This window comes from Sinohyriopsis cumingii, chromosome 9 (assembly GCF_028554795.1).
Source record: "Sinohyriopsis cumingii isolate HCF-2022 chromosome 9, ASM2855479v2, whole genome shotgun sequence".
Classification (NCBI taxonomy): Eukaryota; Metazoa; Mollusca; class Bivalvia; order Unionida; family Unionidae; genus Sinohyriopsis; species Sinohyriopsis cumingii.
This window is the reverse complement of record NC_142969.1, coordinates 118067603-118087863: the sequence shown is the minus strand read 5'-3', so window position 1 is coordinate 118087863 and position 20261 is coordinate 118067603. Positions and strand designations below refer to the sequence as shown.

The window sequence follows — 20261 nt, the reverse complement described above, 5'->3', positions numbered from 1 at the left end:
TGGAGGCACTGTTCCACCTAGGAAGACCTAATAGAAAACGAAGACTATTATTATAACCAATAACTAGTTTTCTTTTCATACATTCGCTAAAGTTTGTCCACAGAGGAGCACAATACATCGTGCAGCAATATGATTTGAATAATCTAATTTTGATATTCAATGAACAATTCTTAAATTTTTGTAGAAGCATGTTTGTTCGAGTAGACAAATATCAGTAATGTCTCATCATATCTTCATTATCTGACCGATTGGATTTCAAAATATGACCAAAATATGTATATCTGTTGACATACGTAAGAGCATTGCCGTTAAGACGTACAGGGGGAGGAGATGGTAATTTGAAAGAAGTTGGCTGAAAGACCATGCATACTGATTTTTTTGTATTATAGATGATATCATTCTCAAATGCGTATTGTCCACATATCTTTAGTAATTTCCTTAAACCTGTGATAGAAGGACTTATCAATGACATATCATCAGCAAAACTAAAATTGTTATGAAACAACACATTTGGTGGCAGACATAACCCCACATAACACTGACCCAGCTTACAATTTAACTCATCTATATACGATGTATATATTAAATAACAAAGGCGAAAGAATACCCACCTGCCTCACCCCAATGGTTACATGGAAAGTGCTGGATATTACACCTCCCTATTGCACATAATACAACTGTCTGCCATACCAGCTGACTAAAATATGAACTATGTTGGCAGGTATTTTAATGTCAATCAACTTTTTAAAGAGTGTCCAATGATTGACCCTATCAAATGCTTTACAAGCATCTAAGAAGCATGCAAACACTGGGCTGCCATGTTCTACATAATAGCTGACAGTTTCCTTAAAGGCATATAGGCATAAATCTGCTGAATGATGCTTTTAAAACCAAACTGATTATTGGAGATTGTGACTTCACATCTTTGCAGTATGATGCATTCAAATATTTTTGAAATAATAGTCGTAAGAGCTATAGGTCTGTAGTTATTTTTGTCCGCCAGGTTACCAATTTTTCTTTTTAGCAGCGGTATAATTGTAACTTTTGTGAAAACATCTGGTACAAAGTTAAGCACAAACATACAATTAAATAAAATCAACAATAGCACATGAAGTCTAGTATCTGAAAATTTAAGATGTTCCACAAAAAAAAATCTGATCCTGGACATTTACCCCCTTTTTGTCTTGTTATTGCACTTTGAATCTCAGATAATGCAATTACCTCAATACGAGCAGAAATGGCATTCAATGCTGAGAGCACATGCTTCTTATTCGATTCATTTTTAACTCTACTGAGTAAGTTTTCAAAATGATTTTTCCACATGTTGCATATATTATTCTGCCCATGGTTCCCATCAGTGCAAATTGGTAGTTTTTTGGAAGCTGTCGTAGTATTTTGTTTTACTTGCTCCCAGAATTCATGTTGGTCAACATTTTCAAGTTTTTGTGCTAGTGAGCCTGCTATGTTTTACTTCCTCCTTCTTGCATAATCTAAGAGCATACTTAAATTGTGCTCTTGTATGGTGCATTTGGTTACTGAGATGGCCATGACGAGGTTTACCATTATTATGTCACATAAGATAAGCATTTCGTGCAAAGTCGTGTAGTTCTTTGACAGAGTCATTCCAGCCTGGTATAATCCGGTGACCATGTTTGGATTTACTAAACAAATTATTACCAGAGCTTGACAAAAGACTGAAAGATGAATGAAGTATCATTACTCCAATAATCAAGGTGAATACAGTGACAATATTCATGTCAACCTTGGAATACACAAGCTTGTTCAAGATAAACAGGAGACAGAGGTTTACAACCATTCAAGCCAAAACCTATTCCATCTCCAATTCGGAGTAAATGTAGTTCACAAAGTTGCATGAAGGATATTTGCTTAAAGCACTAAAAAATAAGAAGCCCCATTTTAATAGCAAACAGTATGAGATAGATTATATAGACTTGGCAAACACGTGGCTTTGCCATTTTGGGCAATCTACAGGGCATTATTGATGTGTTCAGCTTATGCCTAATACCATGCAAGTTAAACAATGGGTTGGGGGCAGGAGTGGCAAGAAGTATGAAGGAGAAAAAGAAATTCCACTTAGATAAACCAAATCAATATACAGAAATGGGGATTATTTTTAATTGTACATCAAATACAATCACATTTACTGCATATACACATTTCACAACTAAATTTGCATCAGCGTAGGCATTTCAGCTGAGTTGCAAAAGATGATGATAAGATGGTTGTATGGAGAAATTTTCTGCTGGCACAGCATCGGGCATTTTTTTTCTCCATAAAAGCACACACTAACTGGACCCACCTTTTTTACATTTATTTATTATTGCTTTTAGTTGTACTAGTCCAAAATTTGTTCATGTGACATGAAGCTTAGATTTTGTTTACAAATATTAAGTACTACTGGGCAAAGATGGGCATAATTTGATTAATCTCACATTGTTTGCCTAATTGCTAAACCCTATATAAATATGCACTTGGATTCACATTCTTTGCCAACAAAATGTTTTATTTGTATTCATGTCAATGTCTTAAAAAGGATATTTGGGTTAAAATGTAAAAATCTGTAACTAAACTGACAAACAATGTTTGTATGACATTTTGGGTAGTGTTTGCAGTATTTGCCACTTAGAAAATACACAAAGTGATGGTAATGATTCTGATGAAATCATCTATTACGAACTATAACATCATGTGTTAGACCACACTACAGGCCTTTATTAAATGAAGTGTTTATTACATGCAAACAACAGAGAGAGAAATTATGCACCATAATGTTTGATCAATGCCACCCTTAGTTTACACTGTCAACCTGGTAATGCGTTGATAATTAGAAAGCAAGTATTTTTTTAAACATATCACATTTATCTTCAATTTGGAATTTGTCTATTGACAACATTTTCCAATAAAACTGATTCTGCTCTTTATTCAAAGAAGTAAATAGGTAAATTCTATGCCATCTTTTATGTTGCATTTAGCAAGAATTTATATAAAAAATTACATTATTACATTATTAACCTGCTAGTAGTGTGCTTTTTTATTTTCTTATTATCTATTGTCAAATCTGGTGATAATTAACATTTACAAACTTAATGCTACTGAAATTTAATAGACAGAAAATTGAATGAGTGAGCATTACTACAATAACATTTGTGACGAACTTAGAATAAATAGGAACAGTTCAAGATAAACAGGAAATGATAGGGATTTACAACCTTTGAAGCCAAAATCTCTTCTACCTCCAGAATGAAATTAGCAATTTCAGTAGGGATACCTGTTTAATGTCGTGAAAATAAGAAGCCCCGTTAATAACAATCAGTGCAATTAGAGACAGATTTTATAGCCATTTCGGGCAATTTACAAGGCATATATTTTATAGCCTTGGCAGACGCATGGTTTAGCCATTTCAGGCTATTTACAAGGCATTATTGATAGATATGTGTTCAGCTTACAAGTTAAACAAAGGGAAAAAGAGACATAAACAAGAAATTCCAATTACCGTATTTTCCGGCATATAAGTCGATACTTTTTGACTTGAAAGTTCGGTCTTCGTCTTATACTCCGAATCGACTTATATATGGATTGTGTCATTGAAATTGCATCGACTTATATATGGATTACAGTATCCGGTATGCTATTGACATTGCTCTATAATCGGCATAATCAAAAACTGGTCACATAGAAGTACAAATTCATGTTAAATTACTATGTTAATAAATTGTCATAAACTAATATGACTGCGTTTATATTTGTAAGTTTTGTCATTATTTATTTTGCATTCTGCATGTTTTTTCTTATTTCTCAAACATAAAATAAAAGAAAACAATTTACCGTACCGGTAAAAACTTCACCGGGCCGCATAGCACACTTACGGTCTATACTCTATAGTGTACTGTACTAATTCAAAGCATATTGTTTGTTCCTAAAAAAAAAGATATGAAATAACTGGTCCATTAATATTTGATTTTCCAGTATAATGTTGGACACACGTGAGCAATTACCGGCATAGCTTTTTAATTGATCCAATTGATCCTACAAAGGGATGTAATCCATATTAACTCGAGCATTCTATGATTATTTATAAAATAATGTAGATCATGCATTCTACTGAATCCCCCAAATCATATGTTTCTAATTGTATTTGACAAAGTTTCTCAAATAAATTAGGTTTAAACTACACTGAAATCAGACATATAGATGGACTACCAGTACTCATAGATCATCAGTGATCCATGATTTTTAGTTTCGCAATTCAGTTTAAAGCAAATTGTAATGTCAACACTTCACCTATATTCAATCTTAACCAGCTGACAATTCAGTGTCTCTCTTTGATTATACCGGTTGTTGATAAATTGGTCTTTGGTTTCCAACAACAATCAAAGCCAGTTGCTGCAATTGTTTAGACCTTGATATTGGCTTTAGCTACCGATACTAGTTACCATATTGCCGGTACCCCATTGTTCTTTATCATTAATCCGCATCAATTACGCTACCCGTTTTTAATATCAATGGGATTAAGTACAGCAGGAAATGATCCCACTCCCTTCTCTAGATGTAAATAATGAATTTAGCCATGGGCATTGTTTTCATTGCTATAGTACGGGCACATTTTAATGAGTTCGGTATATTTTGATCAATCTTTTCATAGCATGCACAGCCACGTGGCTCTTGTTGCAATGGATATCATAATCAAAACAAATATGGTTTAAACTAAACTAAAATCAGATATATTGTGAGTGCGCGCATGCTTGTGTGTGTGCGCACGAGAGAGAGAGAGAGTGAGAGATGAAAAAAATTGTCCGTGTACAAGATCATTCTTTTATTCAGGGCAGTTTTTATTTGTAGCTTTTGCAATGAGAAAAAAGACGGTATTTTGAGTTACCTGACGATTGTGATAATCCTCATGTATTACGAGCCTACTATATTCCATTATCAATAAACACCTCTAAATCAACAATTCATTTTTGTTTTAATTACGATGTACATTGTCACAAAAACCACATGGCTATGCAGTGTTATTTACATGGTAATTAAACATGCTTAGTGCTTTGGCTATAATTGAAACCAGACTGAGGGCAAGAATCGACAGAATAGGTCAAATCAGCGAGGCTGCCAGTAGGGAATAGAGGCTTATTTTAGGGAAATGAAAATCTGTCAACATTTTATTGAAGTCATTATCCATACAAAATTTGTTATAAGGACAAGAGATCATACCCATTACTTTGTATTCGAACTCGCCGATAAAGATAATAAGATATCATTGAATAGATTAGTAATAAAATGTTAATTATATCCAAGTCCAAACAGAACAAACACTTAAAAAATAGTATATGTATATATATGTATGTATATATATATATATATATATATATATATATATATACGAATCGATTTAATGGAGTCCGTGACGTTCAAACTTACGATAGAAAATGACAAGTTTGTATAAGTTACGTTCGTAACTACAGGTAACAAAATGAACTACAACATGGATGTGCTTTCAATTATAATAAGACAAGCATAGACTGTTTATTCAGCTGTGTCAATTGATAAAAAAATATAGCAGTTCAGAAGTAAAATCACAAGCATGTTAGCATTGGTAATGCAATTTCACGATTGCCGGTAATATGGAATATCATACAACGATACCATCAATATTCATGCAACCGGAAGTTACTACCAGTAGTATAAAATACAAAGCCAAGTTATTGACCTGGTCTCGTCTTATACTCCGAATCAACTTATATATGGATGAAGGATGGAAAATTTACAAAACTGGTCAATTCGACCTATACTCCGCATCAACTTATACGCCGGAAAATACGGTAAATATAGCTTTAAAAAAATAACGTACAAAACTGGAGGTTGTGCTGTATATATAACTGTAACTACCACAGGTACAAATGTTACAAGTAAGTTAGCATAATAACCTAATTTCCATGGATAATAATATGAGGCACATGTAGAAATAATGTAATGTACCAAATTTTCATCTGTATTAACTGAAAGTGATACAAAAAGTTTATCTCCTAATGAAAATATTTAATTGATTTCACTTTTTCATCACTTTCACCAGTCCATTTTGTAATATTACATGTAAGCTCAATGGATGACCAAACCAGCATGTATATTTATTAAGCTGTTGGTTACAGAATGCTGTATCAAGTGGCTTGTACAGCCTGCTTAAAAACAGTTGGTAAATTGTAAAAGTAAACTCCTGTCTAGTTTCTGAGAAAATGTGTCACATGGGGTCATAAATGTTAAAGAGGCTGGCCTGGCAGCAGTTGCATATTGGATAGTGCTGTGTATCTTTCATGGTGTGCATGGGCACCTGCGCGTAGAGGTGGGGTGGGAGGAGACACACTACCACCCCAAATCCCCCGGATTTCACCTCTAAACATGTTTTGGCCTAAACATCCGTAAAACTTAATAGATGTCAACTACATGTTCAACCACCACCCTGAAAAATTTCTGCAGGCACCCTTGATTGTGTGGGAACATGTTAAGCAAACAATTTAAAAGTGACTGGCAGAATGAAACGTGCAAATACTTACAAGTGATTTCTTTTTCCCTTTTTCTTATTGTTTAAAAGCAGAATCACTCTCTCTCTCATACTAAAACTACTATACATGAAATTTAAATATTTTGTGAAATAACAAATTGTTGCAGCATTCTTTGCTCAGACAATGTTATTCCCTCACAATACATGTGATTGCTTTTTTAAATTAGTGGGAGAGTCTTTAAATATTAAACAGCATTAAACTTTAAAAGAGCAACCTGCAACATCAAATCCAGCTGTGCCAACAGTTCCAAATGCTGCAGAGCACGTCCATGATTACATACTTATATTACTGTGACTTCTAACTCGGGCAATAAAACTTAATCCATCCACTACAAGCCACGACGTGGGCAGTCCATGAAAACCATGATGTCATGTCCATGATGGACACATTATTAAAAGGATTAAGGTCCACCATCGAAATATGGATTTTCTGTAAAACACAATACATGTACTGTAACTGGAAGAGGAAATGCTGAACATCTTACCTCTATCAAGGGTACTCTTCAGGGGAAGAATGGATGGATTCTTTGAGGAATATATTCAATATGAGCAAAATTCAATGAAGAACCAGCAATTCATACGAATGACCTTGGAGTACAAGATCAGAGTAAGCAGAGACCACAACATCATTGAAAAATACAAATAATTATAGTAACATATAGTAGCAAATACATAAATATAAAGTATTCTATCAACTTTCTGGATGAATGGGTTGAAATTATGAAAATATTCAAGGATTTCAGGAGGTCCTGAAGTATTATATTCATAGTAATGAGGAAAGGTTAAAACTGAAAAGCAACTGGTTCATGTGCAGCCACCTGGTGGTGGCAAAGAGAAAGAGTGGGGTGTGTTTCTTGCATTTGTTTAGATGATATATAGAGAAAAGATTTTTTAAAAATCCTTTCAGAAAGGCTGGCTTAGTGAGGTAGTGGAATTTTCCTAACAATAATGTAATTAGGAAATGTATTGAAAGGAGAAACAATCTTTCTTCTTTCAGTCATCGTGACCTTGCTCTTTGACCTTTTGACCTCATAACTGATAGTGTTGTTCTGAAGTACAAATCATTTACAAAGTTTGATAATAGATGACAGATATCTAAAGTTATTTTACAGAATCAAAACTGGTAAAATACAGATGGATGGAGATTGGCAACATAATATACTGTCATGTGGTGGGTGTATACAAATTACACTCTGCCTAATGGTGGGTGTATACAAACTACACTCTGCCTTATGGTAGGTGTATACAAACTACACTCTGCCTTATGGTGGGTGTATAAAAAAACTACACACTGCCTTATGGTGGGTGTATACAAATTACATTCTGCCTTATGGTGGGTGTATACAAACTACACTCTGCCTTATAGTGGGTGTATACAAACTACACTCTGCCTTATGGTGGGTGTACACAAATTACATTCTGTCTTATGGTGCGTGCATACAAATTACACAGCTTTAATGTATTGATCATATTGAAGACACTTACTGCGAGGTTTTGAAAGCATACTGGTTTATTGCCTGGATGACATCTTTAAAAATTATTTTGGAGGTGAGCGTGTGGCCATGGTAGATTACTGGTTCGTCTCCTGGGCCATCCCAGCAGTCCACTGAAACAGAATGAGATTTCAAGGATATCATAAAATAAATTGCATACAAGTAAAATAACCAGGACATCAAACCAGCATTTCAAAAGCCAAGTAGAGAGAGTGAATAAAAAAAATAGGAAGATCTGGACCTAAAATTGGCAGTTTTTTTTGTGGCATTGTTAAGAGTCGTTTTCATTAAATACTGACTGATTGTTTGGGTCCAATACATGTGAAACTCTCAAAGGATGCACCACTTCTACTCATTTTCCCCCAGGAATGCCTCCCTTGCATATTCTGGTCAGCGATGGCCAAACTTCACAAGAGCTAAAGGTTAAACTTATATAAAAAAGCAAGAAAGCCAGTGTGACTGATTAACAGTTAATCCTTACCACCGCAATTATCTTGTGAAAATGACTGCCCTTCCAACATTCTTCAAAGAAACCATGTTCTACAATGTGTGTATATAAGCACCAGCAAATGATTGGTAAATAAATGATGCCCTATTTTGTTAGAACTAATGGTGCCTGAAGTGTGTGTGAATTCATCTGAACAATTCAAAGTCTCCAGCTACCATACATGGAGCAACTGTTTTTCACACAATTTATATCCCACCTTATTTCCTTAGGATCAGCTCATAAGGCATTTAACATTGTTTACTAAATAACATATCTATTCTGAATTAGTTGGGGGGGGGAACATAAGCTGCATTGTATGTTTTTTTATTCTTCTTTCAATTTATTGAAAGTAATTAACATTTGTATGTATGGTACAGTAATGCCAGGTATTTACTCATGTAAGTTTCTTAGTTGGGAATGGAGTTGCTATTTTGCTTGTAGAGAAAATTACACAGCATCCCCAGTGATCGTTCTTGGGATTTAAACTGATAATGTTATTGTTGTGGTTTATATTTTGGTGTGGTTTAAGTTTTTCATTCAAGAACAGTTGAAGGGATAAAATGAAACTTCAATAATTTACGTGAATTATGTTCAAACTTAACATTCTATTTACTGAAGAAACACATTCTTGGTAGTGTTATAAGTATTTCATCAGAACAATATTTGCAGGTGATAAAATAGAAAATAACTTCTGGGGATTGCACACAATATACCTACTTAATATGTAGAATGTTTCAGGAGAAATGACAATCTAGACATATATGTAATAATTGAGAATTCTCTGAAAAAATCAGAAGATATTATGAAAACAGTAGGCATGCATGGAATAACTTTAAAAATTGGGAGATTTTTTTCTCATGGCATGTGAGTTGACAGGTATGAACCAGCAGATATACACAGTTGAAGAATGTCTGAAATACCTGTAAACCAGTCTAATTAGAAACTCTGATCTGTAGACTGACTCCTAAACCAGTGGATTTACAAATATTGATCTGAAGATTGGCTTTTAAACCAATAGTTACAAATTATTGATCTGTAGACTGACTTGTAAACTCTGATCTTTCAGCACACTATGGGACACATCATATACTCTGCCCTTGAAGCACACTATGGGACATTGTTGTTGTTGTTGTGATAGGGTTTAATGCCATTTTTGAGCACAAGATAGGCTATATATGGTTGCCAGTATAAATGGTGGAAGAACCCGGGAAAATCCTGGAAATAACCACTGACCCATGAGAAACTACTGGCAAGCTTTCTCATGTACCCACATTGGCTGAACCTGAGACTCGAACCCACGCAGACAGAGGTGAGATGGCAGTTATTCCTAACGGTGAGCGCTTTAGATCTTGGACCACTCAGCCACTCGTGGCCGCCCACTATGGGACATAGCATACACTCCAGTCTGCGAGCAAACTATGGGACAAAGCATACACTCTGACCATGCAGCACACTACTGAACACAGCATACACTTTGATCTGCCAGCAAACTATAGGACATAGCATACACTCTAGTCTGCCAGCAAACTATGGGACAAAGCATACACTCTGGCCATGCAGCACACTATGGGACATAGCATACACTCTAGTCTGCCAGCAAACTATGGGACAAAGCATACACTCTGACCATGCAGCACACTATGGGACATAGCATACACTCCAGTCTGCCAGCAAACTATGGGACAAAGCATACACTCTGACCATGCAGCACACTACTGAACACAGCATATACTTTGATCTGCCAGCATATTATGGGGCATAATGTATACTCTCATCTACCAGTACACTATGGACTTTGCATACATTCTGATATGCCAGTATATGATGGGACAAAGTGTTCACTGATCTGTCAGGACACTACAATCTGATCTGCCAAAACAACAGATGTTAATCAACAAGTTGTATACACAAACAAATACAGTATATAAGAAAATAACTCACGCTCAATACATCGACAGCCTTTGCTGAGAACCCGTATATATGCATCTACACTGGAAGGTCCCTTTAATTGGTCTTCCAACAGATAACTGCAATTAGAAAACAAATTTAAAGACAGATCCACTACATAATTGTTGACAAAATAAAAACAAATTAACTTGTCTGACAGGATATTCTGTGTCTTAAAGGAACAAAACCATTTAAATATATTTTCCAAAGGTAATCATGAATTTTTCATACAATTTGCCCTGAAGTAAAACTCACACAGGTCATCCATCTGCATTTACTCATCATAAATAAAAATTGTTATTTAAATTTTTTTTAAACTAATGCTGTTTAAACAAAGTCTATTCAATCCTAATTATTCAACGCCCTGCACCTAAATGTCATCAAGAGAAATTATCGATGTTTTACTAGACATGAAAATAGTGACCAGGTCAATGGGTCAAGAATCGTGACAATAAAGTGTAGCTTGAGTTTATTTATCAACATGCTAGCTTTCATTGTGGCCTCACAGCATGCAACATTCAATCTGGATTGTACTGGATCACACCTTTAGACTGATCTCATAGAAAAATATCCATGTCCTTTGACACTGATTTCACCCTATGTACTTCTCAGTGCATATAAATAATGACCTTACAAGGAATATGAATCTATGACAATCCTAATAAAGTGAAAAATTGCCATTTAAAGTATTTAGAATAAAAATTTTAAAAATTATACCAATTATGAAATAATCAGTCTTGAACGCATACATGATCTGTACGACTTTCACTATTATAGTTTTCCTTTCTGTCATTTTTTCCAAATTTACCAAGTTTTTACCAACTTCCAATAAAACAGTATAATTTCTCAAGCTGAATTCTAAATCAACATATTCTTTGTAAGAAATAAATGAGATTTAGTACTCCTATCTTCAGGGAGAAACCCCCTTCTACCAACAAAAAGTGACAGGTGGTCTCACAGAAGAGGTCTATACAGGATGACCAATTTACAAGGTCAAAATTCAACCAGTTTTAAGAAAAACAATTACCCATTATTAATGCACATATATTTTATTCTATTCTATTTACACTTCCTGTTAAAATATTACATGCATTCATAAAAAAATTGATATAACAATAAAAAACATCAATCATAATCATAACAATATTTTTAAGTTTTCATAAAGTCAATTTGAATGTGAATTACAAAGTTCAACATAAGGAAACATATACTTATCCTGTCTATAAATTGTAAAGTTAACTATTATATCAGAACCAAACGTTACAACATAAGTCACCCATAACATAACTACAAAAGGGACCAACTCGATGAATCAGTTTTAGTAAATTATATTTCCTGTAGAATAATTACCTGATCATATTAACATTAGGTATATAAGCCCTACTGCCTCCCAAATCCAGCCCTCCCAAAGATGAAACTTCTGTCTATCACAGATATATACAAAGGGCAATATCTCTTACCCATTACCTCCCCTGCCACCTACAGGTGGCGCTAGTTTAAGCTGAGTGGAACATCATGTAATTGGATGCTAACATTGTGGGGAGGATGGGAGGGTCTTAAAGTAATGTGATCTGGTAAGTATTCTAGGAGAAACATAATTTACTAAAATATTTGCTTTTCTTTCAACTACGTTCCTTATCACATTAATGTTAGGAGAATAGGCAACAGGTGGTGGGAATGCTGAGCATCTAACCTATACCCCAATTAACTTCTGATGGGAGAATATTGGAATCACCATATAAAGGTTAACCCACTCTCCTAACTGCAAGCTGCACAACCAGATGAGAGCTGGTTTTCGTTTGGAAAAAAAGAAATAATGAAATTTTCTTACTACATAAAATCTCCAGGCAAACCCAGAAAAATCTGTGCAGGATGCTTGACCGAGATTGTACGATGTCATTTGGGTCTGGTAACTACTTGTGTGACCGAGTTTATGCCTACCAAATCCAGTGTGTAGTTATGGAGCCAAGTCTAGAAGATAAAATCTCAAGAAGGTTGATTGTGCATGCCAACCGACTGCCTCAATGATATCTTTGATAGACATTATAGTAAAAGGCAAGTCTCGTAGAGGTTGCTCTTATTTTGTGAGAAAAAATCTTCATGAGGGGATTCTTTTCTGGTGATATGTCAGAGGATGCCATACATATTACCCACTACAGCCAAAATGACAGGGCTGGAGGGGTTAGGTCCTCTTGCCCAGTTTCAACTGGGAGAAAGAGGCATCTTCGAGTTCTAAAATTTGAGCGCATGTACTTGGTCTTGTCTGAAAGCCTCTTGGGATATGTCAACACAGGAGAGAGGACACATAATGACTTTTTGATTGCCCACTATAGGCATCCTGTTCTTGGCAACGAAACTGGACTGCATCATTAGGTCCGTTAAGTCACCTGATCGAAACTAAAGGTAGACTGGGTCAACAGAGAGGTCATTCAATTCCCTGACTCTGCATACTTAAAGGAGACTAGAAATCTTTTCCTTTTACGTATGTAATTCTCTACAGATTTTAATTCGACTACAATGTTTATAAATTAAATATCGTAAGCGGGTAGTGATTATATTGCATGGAAGATACCACGATTCCGTAAATTGCCGATTTTTTCCCCGAGTTTTAATGAGACGACAGATCACGTGGTACCGTGACGCTATACTAGCCAGTCCTCGAATACAAACAAAAACATTGGCGAGTGAGGCAGACAGGAGGAGACCACATTTGGGTTGCACATTCAAAGTTGAATCTGCAGTCTGATATAATAGTTTATGCACTCTACTGGTCAGTGCTAAAAGAAATTTGTTAGGCACAGGCCCCGGGCTGGTGACTTAAATAAACTAAAGTCCTGAATGAAATTCCACAAGCCCGGACAGTTCATACCTGTCAACTCTCAAGCCGAGAGAAAAACCTCCTGATTTTGAGGGTATTTCCTCATCTACCTCGCGATCTCGTAATATCTCTCAATTTCGCGCAGCGAAGTCCTGATTATTACATTATGTCTGTCAATTTTCATCTGTCAGAAGAAAACAACCCAACCCCAAACCATATATAAATAGATATAACATATGCAATCCACAGTCTAAACTGCTACACTGCAGACATCGTAGCGATATGACTGAAAATTTTTTAAAGCTACGTTAAAAATTCAAATCACACGCACACACGTCTAAATCCGGCACTGGACGAAATAATAAATATCATACAACAGTTTTTTTCAGGTAAATTTCAGATGTTTTTAAACAACTACAACAGTACTACAGTAAAAAAAAAAAAAGAAAAGAAAGAATAAAATTGTCACCAATTAGTTTAAATGAATGATCACTTTGAAATTTTCTCTGCAAACAATATCACATCTCCATTTCCGCCAAAGAAACTCGGCCAGTTAACACTGGACATTCCTCTACCGAATATGTAAAGTTTAATTACCATGATTAAATTACAAGGAATAAAACAAAATATAACATGCAGTATATATGGCCCTAAAGAACTAATTCTGAATAAATATTTTATTCAGCAAACAGTGTTACATGCATTAAGACTTATACCTAAGGAAATAAGGTGGGGCATAAAACGTGAGAAAAACAGTTGCCACATGTACACCAGTAACTTGTGACTGCAGATTTGAACTGTTAAAATGAAGTCCATGGCATCGTAAGTAACAACAAAAAAGGCATCATTTATTTGGTAATCAATTGCTGGTGCTTACACATACACACACTGTCGAACATGGTTTCTCTGAAGTATGTCTGAAGGGCAGTCCTTTCCACAAGATCAGTGCAAGGGCTGACCAGAATATGCAAAAGGGGCTCGTCCTGGGGGAATAATAAGGCATATCACAGGGAGAAAAGGCACGTCCAATGGGTGGTTGCACATTGGGGCAAGGTGGGTTGGGTCAATAGCCTCCCCCCCCCGTTTCTATTGTCAGACAGTTAATCTGAAACTTTGACCTCTTTTCTTTTAATCATTGTTATTTAAACTGCCCAATGAATAGTTTTATATCAGTTCCAATTATTATAGATTACCGTTTATACATACTACATGTATACAATGAATTTTTTTTAATTCTGAATTTTAATAAGATTACTGAAAATTGTGTTTTCTCGAAACACGACAGGTTTAGAATCTTATTTTTAACAAAGCTTCCATTTGATTAAAATCGAATCTAATTTTCACCTAGGACAGTGGTGATTTGATTTAGATTGTGTCGTGTTAAGGCATGTATGTCAACATCTTGAAAATACATTTACTCATTTCACCAGCGCGATCAAAGTTTCCTCAGGCAAACAATTTTTGTTTCAACAAGCCTGACGGGCACATCACTTTGAATACAGAATGGGGAGGAACTAAAACCAGAGGGGCCCAGGGTGTCGGGCTATCAGATTTGTTTTTAGCACTGCTGTTGTAGATAAAAGATCCGTGGATTGATTGTTGCATTTTGTGGTCACTTACTCGTCCTTCTGCCTATTTTCGTAACTCACACGTTTAACACTTTTCCCAGGATTTAAAATGTCCAAAGGTATGTCTGGAACAGCGCCAACTTTTAGTCTAGGCCTAGCATTTGCGTATCTTTGAGCTGCCATTTTTTCAGGATCCCTCTTGTAACATCCGTTTGAGAAATGTAACTAGCACATAGTGCTTTATGGTGTTGCTTTGAAATTGACTCGCTTGTAATAATGTATCCATACTTTCTTTATACCTTTATCTTTCGGAAAAGAAAAAAAAAAATTATGTCCACAGGCTTTTCTTAATGTTCTATTACACCGGTAAGCAATGCAAAACGGTATTGTCTTTTACTCTGGCAACTCCCACTTGGGCTGCTGGAGTCGCTACTATGACGTCACATCCCAAAAGTAACCGAATAGGCGCAGAAATTTTGCATACGAGGTCACGGAAATTCAGCTCCTAGAAGATAGGCCAATATTTAAATACTGGCATTACGGTCGCAGATGATACTTCAGAATAAGGTTTTCTGCTATAGTACCTTTATTATTATTCTATATTTCGATTGATTTCTGGTCTCCTTTAAGCTAACACTATCAAGAAACAGACTTGGTGTTAAAGGAGCTCCAACAAGGTCTTAGCTAAAGTCTCTATTTTTAATTCAGTCAAGTCAGAAGCCAGGAATGATTCCGCTTAAGAAACAAAGTGAGTGATTTAGGCCAATGTAAGTCAGAGTTGGAAAACATTTTAGAGGTCTTCTTTATGATGAAGATCCTCCCTGCCATTACCCCTCCAAAAGTGTAATTATTGCTATTATAAATGGCAAAAAAGTGTAATTTGGGCATAAAAAGTGTAATCTATAAAATAAGTGCATGAATTACAGCACATAAGAAACAGATACATATTTACTATTAACCTGGTTCAGCAGCTGGTTGAAATTCTAATCATAAAGGGACCATTCTGTATAGAGAATCTGTCCTCTTCTTGACAGAGAATCAGCCAAGATATGAAGTCTGACGGGAATATGTCTGACCTGAATGACACTGCTACACTGTGTGCATACCACACCAGAATGCACAGCTGGAGTGATTTGGTACTGCCCTGTTTGAGGAGATACATTGCTACCACCAATTTGTCTGACATGATGAGCAATGACCTTGTTATGAAGACAGTCACTCCAAAAATTGTAAGTCTTTGATGATAGCCTTCATTTTCAAGAGACTGACATTGAAACATGTGTCCTCCAGTCTCCACTGGTTGCTGACAGTGTCGAAGTCCAGGAACAGATGATCTCCCACACAAAAGGTGCTTGCATCTGTGCAAACTGTCATGCCTTTCTGGCAGCTATTTGAGTGGTATTCCTGCTGTGAGCCAACCACTGTTGCTCCACTAGTCCAGGAAAGATACAATCTCACTCATTACTTTGATCCTGTAATCAAGCAGCAATGAAAATGGGTGACAGTGAGAAAGCAAGGCCATCTGCAAAAGGAGAATGTATAGGTGACCAATAGCAGGATAAGATCCACTGTTGTACTGAATAATTTGAGAAGTTGCAGAAACTGCCTGGCTGTTATCCATTTCTTGTCGGAAATGGACTATAATAGATTGATGAATCAGACTACCTGAGGGTGAGGAAGACAGACCACATTCAGGTGGGTAAGAAATTCAATACCCAGACGGATGTGATGCTTTATGGTCCGACTTTTCCCAACTGATCAGAGAACCTAGATGATGTCAAAGGAAAATGAAATGGTTCTTTTCTTCAACTAGAATAGAACTTAAAAATATATTTTTGGAGAATATTGTAAAATATGCCACCAAAGAGGACGCTGTCGTATGGAACAGCGAGAAGATGGAGTTGAGAAGTTTCATAAAGGCACGAGAACTTGTGCTGAAAGGGAGAGTGTAAAAACTGATAATTAGTTCCTTGGTATGTGTACCACAAGAATTTCCATGAGGATGGAAGCTGTTGGATTGATATGGATGGCTTGTTGAAATCAAAACATACTGGAGTCAGTCATAAGGCCAGTAGTGTAGGCACTGCCAGCAAAGTGGTAATTATATGTGAACAGACAAACCTATCTATAAGATACCCACAAAGCTACAGCTTTAGTCAATGAAGCATGGTCTGGTATACCATGGCAGCCATATGGTCACTCAACACTCTGGATCGTGGGACTGATGGCTGGACAGTATAGTTGGCAACCAACACAGCATCAAATTGAGATGCGGCTGGATGCTATAGTCCATACAGGCATGCTCAGACACGGAGGGGGACTTAAACCCACTGGGTTGTCTAGAATTGGGTGAAATCTTCCTCCTTAATGTTGAAATTCTTGGCTAAGACAGAAAAAGATGAAAGGATGGGAAAAAGTTGGCTGGAACTAATCAACTCTGTCGTCACCTGCTGTACTAGGCAACAATCTTGTAACTCCCGCAATGATGCAGATGGAGAAAGAGAAATTGCAGCTTCCTCAAATTTTCTGGAGTAACAGATTATAATGTTTGACATTTCTTCCTTGGAGGAGGGGGGGGCCAATCGTGTACCCCACCAGGCTGGACACTGACTCTGCATTAGGATGAACACTCAATACATCATTTTTCTTTAGTAATCTTGACCATCTGACCAATTAGTACATGTGCTGCAAGTAGCTGGCGATATACACTTGGTACAGGCTATGCAAGGATTATGTGAATCCTCAATGGCCTTGAATTTTTTGCACTTATCACACTTTTTTGTCACTGTTATGTTCAGAGATGACAATGGAATAAAGAAAAATAATAGTTAACTATGTTAACAATATCAGAGACACCCACTATGCTAGGGGTTATAAATAACTTGCATGCATAAAAATGAACTATTAATTCGTTTTTTTATTACAATGCAGCCATAGTGAACACATGGTCAGAGAACACACCAAGTCTATGGAGGTGAAGAAAATTCACATAAATATTGTTGAACTTTACAAAATAAAGTGTACCTCTAAATGGAATAAATATAACACAAAAATCAGCTTCGTTTCAGGAGATGAAGTGAACACTGTCAGTTCAAGTGAAAGCTTAAACTGGCGCCACCTGTAGAAGGCAAGCAGAGGTAATGGGGAAGAGTTGTTGCCCTTTGTCTATGAACTTTCATCTTTGAGAAGGCCAAATTCAGAAGCAGGACTTGCACTCCTAACGTTAATGTGATCAGATAATGTACTCAAAGGAGATTCAAATGTGTAATAAATGCAGTGACAAGACCTCTGACCATGACACACATACAGCACCGTGTACAAGTTTTAATAACACTAACATCAATATAAAGCACACAAAAATACAAACCTTTACAACAACTATTGAAATGACTCAGTCTGAAAATGCAAATAACTCATTGGAAGAAAATTACAGAGATATCATTCACCCTACTGATTATGTATTTTAACTCCAAACACAAACAATAAATTACAGCAGTACTGAATCAGTCATACTCCAGTGAAAGCAGGGTGAGAAGACCTCTCATTATGATATCATTGACACTTTTGAGGGTTTCAGAACAGTAAGAAAAAAAAAACACATGAAGCTTTGCACTAACTACCTGCATCCTTGGCCGTTAAAGACAGAATAGTTAATCACAATGGAGATTTTGATACTTTGTTTCTACAATGGCAGTTTGTGACATGTACTTAAGTTTGGTTGATGGATCTATAGCATACAATTCCAGTTGATAAATTTATGCAATTAACCCTGCATGCCACAATTACGTGTCCTCAACCATTACTCTACTTTCAAGCTCTGAATTGTCAACATCATTTATGACACATCAAAGCAGGTGGTATTACCAACAAAGGGAAAGATGTAGTCGTACAATGATACAAAATAATTAAGACCCTCAACTCTCGTTAAAAATACAATGATAAACAATTTTTGCACCCCAATTTTTCACATGCCAAAAATTACTTCAGATCTAATATCAGACCAATGTGAAATGCACATGGACAGACGAAACTCTGCAAAAACATGAGATAGATTTCAGATTTATAGCAAAATAGGGCAAGGACACAAAACTCAAGATCAAATATGCATCCCCTCAAAGTCTAATTTTCATCCTTCTGCAAAATGCCGGCAAATCAATCGAAAATGTATTTTATACCCCTAAGCATCCAGTTACATAAAAATCTCTCTGAAGTAGATGTGTTTAGATCCATTCAGTTCAGAGGTAACCCACAAACTGCATTTGCTACTCCCATTTCAGGTGAAAATGTAAAGACTTTCAAAGGGGCAGCGACTTCAGGAAACCAGTAACCAGTCTGGCCTATCCATAACCTGGTGTCCCCTCAAGACTGTCATTTTCATAACCAGGCAACCTCTGAAGACTGGCCCATTTTCAACTTGTCTACCTTCACAGACTGCATCATTTATAACCTGGCTTCCTCTGCAGACTAGTCTCTTTGTAACCTGGCTTCCTCTGCAATGGCCCTTCTGTAACCCAACTTCCCCTATACACTGACCCCCCTGAAATCTGGCTTTCTCTGTAGACTGACCCCCCCCCTCCCGCAACTCTGCTCTTCTGCTGACTGGCCCATCTGCAACTCTGCTCTTCTACTGACTGGTCCATCTGTAACTCTGGTCTGTCTGTAAGCAGACTGGTTGCAGACTGGACATGTATTGGGGTTCTAATATGGCCACTCCATCCAAGACATCTCTATGTACTAGCCCTCTTTATGCAACCTTTTTTTGACTAAATTCTGTGCACAAGTCCATGTTGTATCAGGAAGTTTTTTTTTATTGTGAAATCGATGGACATACATGTATGCAGATTTACTCATATCCAAATTTCTGTTTGTCTGAATGTCTGATGGGCTTGTCTGTCATAAAAGTTACTTACGTATTATGGGAGCTTGCAATAAAGTAATGGCTGATAGGTTGACTCATATCTTGACATACTTTCTGATGATCTGGATCAAAAAGAGCACATTCTTCTGACATCAAGTACTCTGTAAAACCTGCCATTTCATGAAAAAATAATTATTTATGATTTTCAAGGTGTGTAAAACATATACATTTAGATGCAATAATTTAAAGTACCATATGTCCTCATTTATAAGTTGAGTCAAATTGCAAACAACAAAGATCATGATCTGCCATAGCTTCAAGTACCTGTTGATCAGGGTCTATGTTGCATTTTCTACTGATTACTCCTAACAAAACAGTGAAGACCCCGATCTGCCAGTACATTATGTGATGGCAGATCTGTGTCTGTTCAGTTTGCAGATGGACTTGACTTACAAGCAAGTATATATGGTACATGCCATTAAAAATGGGTCATTTTTTTCATAACTGAATCAATAC

At 36.3% G+C, this 20261-nt stretch overlaps 1 protein-coding gene across 2 annotated transcripts in view; it reads right to left on the bottom strand.

The window, feature by feature from the left end:
* Positions 1-20261, bottom strand: part of LOC149792541 (inactive phospholipase C-like protein 2) — a 282771-nt gene that overhangs the window by 86066 nt on the left and 176444 nt on the right. For both annotated transcript variants that reach the window (XM_089971189.1, XM_089971192.1), the window contains 3 exons: positions 19798-19915; positions 10496-10581; positions 8060-8180 (listed from right to left, as the gene is read on the bottom strand). In XM_089971189.1, coding sequence (XP_089827315.1) covers positions 8060-8180; positions 10496-10581; positions 19798-19915 — 325 coding nt within the window. The remainder of the gene's footprint in view (positions 1-8059; positions 8181-10495; positions 10582-19797; positions 19916-20261) is intronic.